Source organism: Grampus griseus (genome assembly GCF_964374135.1).
Source record: "Grampus griseus genome assembly, chromosome: X".
Lineage (NCBI taxonomy): Eukaryota > Metazoa > Chordata > Mammalia > Artiodactyla > Delphinidae > Grampus > Grampus griseus.
Window position 1 is genome coordinate 129,185,660 of NC_138999.1, and position 8,657 is coordinate 129,194,316.

At 56.3% G+C, this 8,657-nt stretch overlaps 1 protein-coding gene across 1 annotated transcript; it reads right to left on the bottom strand.

The window, feature by feature from the left end:
• Window positions 1-7,595: 7,595 nt before the first annotated feature.
• Window positions 7,596-8,247, bottom strand: TREX2 (three prime repair exonuclease 2; the record flags this gene model as incomplete). Its single annotated transcript, XM_082681930.1, is given in 5 exon segments — window positions 7,596-7,661; window positions 7,664-7,859; window positions 7,861-8,084; window positions 8,088-8,154; window positions 8,156-8,247. Coding segments are annotated over 5 exon segments (645 nt in total).
• Between the last annotated feature and the right edge of the window lie 410 nt (window positions 8,248-8,657).

Below are 8,657 nucleotides of genomic sequence, written 5' to 3' on the forward strand. Positions count from 1 at the left end.
GTTAATGGAATCATGCAGTATGCACTCTTCTTGCCTGGCCTCTTAGTATAATGATTTTGAAGTTCATCCTGGGTGTCGTGTGTATATCAATCCTTCGTTTTCTATTGCTGAGTACTATTCCATTGTGTGGACGGACCACAATGCCTGTTGAGGGACATTTGGGTTGTTTCCAGGTTTGGGCCTTCACAAATAAAGCTGCTGTGAACATTTGTGTGCAAGTTTTTGTGTGGACAGATGTTTTCCTTTCTCTTGGGTATATAGCTAGGAGTGGAATTGCTGGGTCACGTGGTAACTCTGTGTTCAACTGGTTTCCAAAGCAGTCTCAGCATGCTACCTTCGCACCAGCAGTGTATGAGGGGTCCACTTTTCCATGTCGTCCCCAACACTTGTTTTTGTCCATCTTCTTGATTCTAGGCCTCCTGGTGGGCGTGAAGTGCTATCACGTTGGTTTTGATTTGCATTTCCCTGCTGACTAACGATGTGAGCACCTTTTAGCGTCCTTGTCAGCCACACTCACATCTTCCTGGGCGATGTGTCCCATCAAACCTTTCGCCTCCTCCTCTGTGTCTGTGTCTCCTCTCCTGTCTCCTGTAAGGATATCTGTCATTGGATTTTGGACCCACCCAGCTAATCCAGGAGGACCTCATCTCAAGATTTGTCGTATGTCTGCAGAGACCCTTTCTCCAAATAAGGTCACATTCACAGAGTCCAGGTATTAGGACATGGAGGCCCCCATTTAGAGACAGGAAGATTCCGAAGCCCAGGGAGCTGGGGAGGGAGGGGGCCAGTGCGCAGGGGCGGCGTGTAGGGTCAGAGGCCATGACGAGAAGAGGATATGCCAAGCATCTAGGCCAGGGTTCCAAGCAGCAGGAGCTGTATCATAGCTGACGCTCACTGCCCAGCTGCTATGTGCCCAGCCCTGGGTGCGATCCATCCTCCTGGCACCACTGTACTGTTTCCATTTTACAAAGGAGGAAACTGAGGTTGACCTGTGAGGTAATTCTTCCGGTCACAGAGTTGGGGAACAGGGTGGGTAGGGGCAGGGCCCAGCACCCAGGCTCTCCCACGGCAGAATCTGCTCACATCACCAAGAGCCGAGGCTCCCTCCCGACTGCCCGGGCCAGGGTAGGCACATGTGAGGGGAAAGGCTGATTCCTTGCTTTTTCTCCTCTTTCTCCACGAGCAGGATTTCCAGGTTCTCTACCTGACGTGCCCTGGCGGGCAGCTGAGGTGCTCCAGGTACCCAAGCTGCCGGGGTCAGGGAGTGAGCGAGCAGAGAGCTTCCAGCTTTCCAGCCTCCTCCTGCCTCCCTCCGCCTGGCCCGCTGGCCCATCCTCCCCAGCCGCCGTCACCAGCCATCCTTCTGCGGGGCTGGGCCTCGGGGGCTGCCCGGTCCTCGTGCCCGCACTCCCGGCCGGCTCTTCGCCACGTGGTTTCCAGCCTGGAGCAGCTAAAACAACCAGCCACGCCCTGCCCCCACCCCGCCCCACACCTCGGCCGACACGGATGGGGTCCGCCGACCCCTTTGGGTGACGGCCTCGCGCTAGGCCTTTCTAGAGACGACCCATCCCGTCCCGGGAAGGCTTACTGCAGGCTTGCCGAGAGCACTCCCTTTCCGCAGAGCCCCAGTGGTGCTAAGCTTGGTGACCGTGAGAAGCGACACTCCACCGTGAGCCCTTCACCAAGCAGGGAGCTGCCCTTGTGAGGGAGAGGCCACGCAACTCATCAGACTTCCGAGTGTCCCCGGAGAGGCGGGTCCGGTGGGGCAGCACCTGAGGGTCCACAGGGCGGCCGAGGGGGGACGTTGTGCAGCCTTCGGCCGGAGCTCCCCCGTCACCGGCCCATCGAGCCCACAGGCTGGAGGCCTCCGAGGGCCTGAGGGCCGGCGCGGGGCTGCAGGAGCCCTGCAGGCTGAGACCGGCAGTGGAGAGACTGGCAAAGCTTCAGCCGAGCTGCTGGAAGGAGACCTTTCTCACCTCCCTGTCCTTAGAGCTCTTGGGTGAGCCCCGCCCCCTTTGTGAATCAGGGAGATGATTTACATAACCTCTCAAACGGCCACTTGAGATGTTTGTAAATCTTTGTAAACCTAAATAAGCCTCCTGCCGGCCTTACAGCCCAGGAGGGCTCTCCTTCAGAGCCCCGGCACCACCTCCTTGAAATGCAAACCTTCAGGAAGGTTCCCTAGCTCCCCTCCAGGCCAAGAGAAAGCTTTCATTGTCCTGAGGATAAAGGGCAATTCTCCAGCACTGAGGGCCACCCTGGTTACCAGAACTTGCCCTGAGCTAGGACGGGCGATCTCAGGAAGTACTGCCTGGCTGGATAAAAGGCTGAGGCTTCCTTCTGGCCTGGCGATCTCACGAGCGGCGGCCGGAGATGGGCATGGCAGGCAGTTGGGTTTAATGCTTAATCAGTAGTGAAGCTGTTTGCTTTCTTTTCCGCTTTCGTGGAGAGGACTCTGGGTGGGCAGGGTCCACGGGGAGGGGGCCTAAGTGGGAGGACGTGGATCTGAGGTCTGGGGCAAGGACCGACGCCAGGCGGAGCTGGGCCCACGGAGTTGCGGGGCCCCGCCCTCCCCTCCTGGCCTCCCTGGGACCGTGGTCACTGTCACAGCTCACCCCTCGTCTACACAGTGGGTGGGCTCACCAAGCTCCGAACCAGTGGGTGCCTGAGGCCCAGGCATTGCCAAGCAAACATTCCTGAAATCCCAGGAAAACAAGAACCTCTTAGAAGCTTCCGAACAGAAGGAACCAGCCACAGCAGAAATGGATTGTCGACTGAAAAAAAAAAACAAAAAAACCCACAACCTAAAAGTTGAGAATTATGTTTTATTTGTGGGCATTACTGAGGACTGTAGCCCGGGAGACAGGCCTTCAGAGAGCTCTGAGGAACTGTTCCAAAGAGGTAAAGGAGGAGCCACGATATACAGGAAGTTTTGCTTTAAAAAACAAACAAACAAAAAACATGTAGTCTAACGTCAAAAGATTACTGCTAATCACAAAACCAGCCATCTCAAGTTAACGACGTGCTTTTCTACGTCTGGGGAGATTCAAGAGTCTGGGCTCACTGAAATCATTCCCTTGGTATGCATCTTAACTATCTAGGGTCAGTACCCTGTTTTTCTCCATCCTGAATTCCCCTCAGGACACTCCGTCGGGAGGGGGGCAACTCTGGAAGCTGGAATCTGGAGACATGTGCAGGTCAGGGGCGCTGCAGCCAGTGGGTCCTGTTCCCAGCCACAGCCACTCACCCAGCAGGGAAAAGAGAGTGAGGACGCAGAAACTGCCTAGCACACCACACAGGACAGAGGCCTCAGGAAAGAAGAGGAGATGAAGGAATCAGTGGTGGGCGGTCACTTTGCAAAGTGTGCGGGTCCATCTCCACGGATGAGGTCATTGTGCTGGAGGGTTTCTGTGTCAAGCTGGCTAGGCTACGGTTCTCAGTGTTCAGTCAAACATCCGTCTAGATGTCACTGTGAAGGGATTTTTTAGGTGAGATTAACAGGGAAATCAGTAGACTTTGAACAGATCGCTCTCCATAATGTGGGCGGGCTGCCTGCAGTCAGCTGAAGGCCTTATGACAAAAGAGGAAGGGATTCTGCCTCCAGGTGGCCTTCGGACCACAGCTGCATAAGCTGATTCCATACACACACGCGCGCATACACACACGCACATCTATAGATGTCCTACTGGCCCTGTTTCTCAAGTCCTCAGCATGTGACCCTTCTTTGCAGACCAGGATTCACAGAGGTGGTCAAGTACAGAAGAGGTAGGGTGGGCCCTAATCCAATAGGACTGGGCCTTTATAAAAAAGGGAAATTTCTTTCCAATTTGTGGTACTTAGTTACAGCTGCCCTAGAAAACTAATGAAGCCCCCCCCCAAAAAAACCTTAAGCAGCACACCCTCAGACCATTATCCAAAACAATTAGAAATCCACAATAAAAATGACCACAAAGTCTCAGCAACTTGGAAATTAAGACAAACTCTACTATGCAAGCAGTAGATGGGTGAGGAAATGCAAACTGAAATTAGAAAACATCTCCTAATGCAAAGCAAAGAGGAACATTTAATGGCAAACCTATGGGACGCAGGAAAATCTCCTTCAGGGCAAAACTGCAGCCTTTGAGCGCCTTAGTTATTCAAGATGGAAGCTGACAAAGGAGGTTAGTGTTTCTCTTAAGAAATTAGGAAAAAAAGAACAAAAAGTGACCCAAAAGAAGACAGACAGATGGGATTCATAAAGATACAAGCTGAAGTCCTGCGCACACGGTGCCTCACGGCCTGCGGCTCCCCGAGGAAACACGCCTCCAGGCTGCTGCTCCAGGCTTCTGCATGGCCTGGTCCAGATTCTGTCCTCGTCGCCTTGTCCCTCTGCCTGGATAGTTCTGTTCTCAATCAGGTATGCTCCTGATCACAGCTTCGTCCCCACTGGCAGACACGGATGTGGTTGTGAGCCAGTGACGCTTCTTGACGAGGGGCAGGTGGCCGGCCAGGGCGAGCTGGAGCAGTGGAGTTGACTCTTTGGGTCTGGCCCTGACGGGCAGCGTAGTCACTGTGAGTCCCCTCAAAGTGCTGGGTCTCAAGAGCTCAGTCTACTGCACAGCCACGTTCGGCAGCGTGGATACATGAGGTCCCTCCCCCCATTCACCGGCCCAGGGACCCGAGGTGGCGATGACTAGAGCTGCCATGAGCAGAGGTATACGAGTCTTTGTGTGGACGCATGAATTCATTTCTCTTGGGTGAATAAATACCCAGGAGTGGAATCATTGGGTCATTATGTAGGTGCATGTTTAACATCTTAAGACCCAGCCAAACTGCCTTCCTAAGGGTCTGTCCCGTCTCCCATCCCCACCAGCACTCAGTATGGCCAGTCTTTTGTATTTTAGCCATTCCAATAGATGTTAAAAGTTCGGGAATTTAAAAAAAAAAAAAAAAGTTCGGGAATTTTGAGAGTTGATTGTTAAACACCACCATGATTAAAAATTAAATTGTATAACCTTTCATTTAAATTGTATTAAAAAACCAAGGAGATACTCAAAATTCATCATGTCTTATTTCCCCCCTCGTACCCATGTCACAGTGCACCACCCAGAATCTCTTCTCAACCACATGAGTAGCCTGAACGTGGCCTGGTGGGAGGATTTACCCCACAGGAATCAGCACAGCCTACAAACCAGGGCTTCATCTCTTATTGTTCAGTTGATTGTGTAGACTTGAGTCTGTAGCAACTACACTGTGAATAGCAAAAAAAAAAAAAAAAAAAAAAAAAGAAAGAAAGAAAAGAAAAAAGGAAAAACTTCCAATATCAAAAACTACCATCCAATTCGGCAGAGAGTTTGCTCACGTCACCAAGGAACATGGGAGGTTCCGACACACACCTTTGTTGTTTCAGTTTTGTCTTAGTAAGATCAGTGAAAATACCAACCAGCGTTCATGTGGGAACCGCACTCAGCCATCAGTTGCAACCGTGGGTCAGGTACAAATACAACAGTTTGTCAAGTCAACTGAAGGGGTTTTGGTGAGACTCAACTGGCCATATGGAATTTACAAACAGTGTATCGTATATTTTATTGTATATTTTATATAAACTGTAGATTTTATTTGTAAACTGTGTGCTTGCATCCTTTATGTCAGTACAGTTTATAATAAACTTACATACGTCTGGATGTATCTGGATGTATCTGTGCGCATGTGTATAGAGACAGACACAGAGAGACAGAGAAATAAATACACCGCACACACGCGTGCGCACGCATGCACACACACACACACATAAACAGGCTTACGCTTACTTGTCACCATGTATCAGCACATCACAGCTTTCAGACAGCAGGGGGGCAGGTCCCAGCCTGTCTTCTCGGCGCAGAAGGCACACGGCTTGGCCTGGCCAGTCCGAGCATGGGCTTGGGGAGGGCACCTGAGGCCAGGAGAGCGGGGACTGGTGAGGGAATAGCACCTGGGCCCTCAAAAGGTGAGAGGGCACGAAACCCGAGACCACAGCGGCAGTGGCCACAGATCAGGCCTTCGACCCGCCCACTCGGGCCTGGAGAGGCCCTCTTGGCCTCAACCGCTCATTGAGTCGGTGGCCGGGAGCCTGCCCGGTCAGATAAAGGAAGCGGGCCCTGCCCGGGCACCAGGGGATCTGAGGGGCCCTGGCCGCCTGCATCCTCACGGCGCCTCTCTCTCGGTTCCACCTGCCACAGGCTCCTGGACCAAGGCCCCGCCCTGGCCCTCTCCCAGGTGGGTGCTCTCCTGGGGCAGGGGGCAGTGCACAGACCACACTCCCAAACTGTTCCCTGTGGCTCTTTCCCTTATGGCGTAGCCGCCCCACCCCTGCCAGCCTGTGTCCTGGCCACACCAGTCTGCCACCTTGCACACTGCAGCGGCTCTAGTCACTCTGACCCACTCAGTGTTCCCGGACAGCCCGGCCGGCTCAAAGCTCAAGGCTTTGCTCGTGTGAGTCACTCCTGGTCGTGGCTGCCCCACCCCACCCCCGCCCCTTCTCACCTGCTCTCTGCGTCCTGGACAGCCCGCCCCTGCCTTCCCCATCCTTTGGTGACACAGGTGGGGCCCCAGAGGCAGGTTAGCCGGCTCCCCAGCTGAGGCGGCTGCCGAGAAGCTGACCTCGCACCGAGCAGCCTCGCGGCCCTCCTCGGGCTGTGCCACAAGGCACACGGGGCCCAGAACGGGCTCCTTCCAAGCTGTCGCCCTCAATGCGCCAGCCAGCCACCTCTCCTACACGCTCTGGGTCACCTGGAGCGCGGGGCAGCCTGGAGCCCCCGTGGTACCCACCCCTCATGCTTGACGTGTGCCTTTCAGGCCCTTCCCCAGCACCTCCGCCCTCCCCCCGGACCTACCGTATCATTTCACCCTGCTGCCACTCGCAGAGCTGGGACAGAGGCTCCAGGAAAGGAAGGAGTGGGGCTTTGCCCCTGGAGGCCGGGGCTGCAGCTCCCTCTTCCCTCTGTCTCCTCGACACAGATTCGGGCCACACAGATGTCCCTTAGGTCCTGCTCGCTGATTTCTTAGGTCTCTGGGGTGACAAGGCAGGGAAGGGGTGATCATCGATGGCACAGTAGGAGACCAGCCAGGGCAGAGGCCCATGGCCTGAGGTCCACAGCCCCAGCCTGTCGGCCCCTTGGACCAGGCTGTGAACGCCGACGGCTCCCCGACCAGGCTCACCGCAGAGGTAGGCCACAAGGGGGCAGCCCTGGGGTGCTCTGCTCGTGCCCCTGGCCTGGCTCCCTCTTGGCCCACTCCGGGCAGGGTGTAGGGAGGAGAGCAAGCGAAAGCCAGCTGGTGAGCGGTTGTCAATGTTTATTGAAAGACGGGGTGGAGGGTGGGCGCCAGCGGCAGCAACCTCTACCAGGGCACGGGCCGGGGGAGGGGCCGGGAGGAGGCTCTAGGGCTGAGGGGCAGGTTAGGCCAGGGCCAGGGAAAGCCTGGCAGGCGCACAGGCCCGCCAGGATGGGCGGCAAGGCACTGGCCCAGGTCCAGCTCCGGGCCACACAGCCCGGCTGAACGGCGGAGGCTGGCACTGCCCTACTGCAGGGAGTGCGCCTCGTCACCCTGGGCAGCAGCATTACCGAGCCCCTGGCTCAGGCCTTGAGACTCGGGCCGTCGGGTGGCACGTCCATGGGCTCGACACGGGCCCAGCTAAGGGCATATGCTCATCAGCCCAGGCGAGCAGCTCGGCGGCGCGGTGCAGAAACCATGAGCCGGGTGTGCACGTGGCCCTCGGCTCCGCCTGGACGTAGCAGCGGAAGAGGCTGCCCAGGCTGTAACCCTTGCCGCCCTGGGCCCGGGTGCCATGGCTGTGGGCATGGTCCAGGCCCCGCGGCACCGGCAGCGTACCCAGGCAGCTCCGTGCACAGCAGGGGGAAGTCATAATCGAAGCCGTTGTGCGCCACGAGGCACAAGGGGCCCTCCTGGTAGCTCAGGAAGGCCTGCGGTGTACGCACCACAGCGCTGTCAAAGCCGGCCTCCTGGCACCTGGCCAGGCCCTCGCTGCTCACGCCGGTGATCTCGCTGGCCTTGGCAGTGAACGGGCGCTCCGGGCTCATGCAGAGCGTGAGCTCATCTGGGACCTAGGGCAGCACCGAGGCATCAGACTCATCGCGCTTGGGGTTCTCCAGCGAGGAGCGGTGGATGGCAAACGGAGATCTCGGCGATCTTGGGGTCCACACTGGGGAGCCCGGTGGCTTCCAGGTCCAAGAAGACGAAGGTCTCAGCCTGGGGTCCCTTGGACATGGGGATGTTTTCACAGGGACAGTGAAGCCTACAGCTGCCCAAACAAGAGGCACAAAACCTGAGGGCCAAAGAGATGGGGATGCCTGGAGTTGGCCACCCACAGCCGTGCCCATGGCCAAGGTTCCAACCCTTCTGGGTTCACTTCCTGCCACTTCCCAAGCTGGGACCCAGAGACCAGGCCCTGTTACTTCTGTCCAGGATGAGGTGTCCTAGGGGCCTTGTCACCCCATCCATTTTGTCCTTCAGTCCCTCCCCGACCATCCCCACTACTACCACCTAGTAAACAGCATAAGGAAGGCCTGATGTGCCCAGACCCCAGCCCAGAGGCCTCTGTCTCTTGCCTCCAGTATACGGACAGGAAGACCATGCCAGGTCCATGTCACTGGGGACTTGGGGAGGTGCAGCCCAAG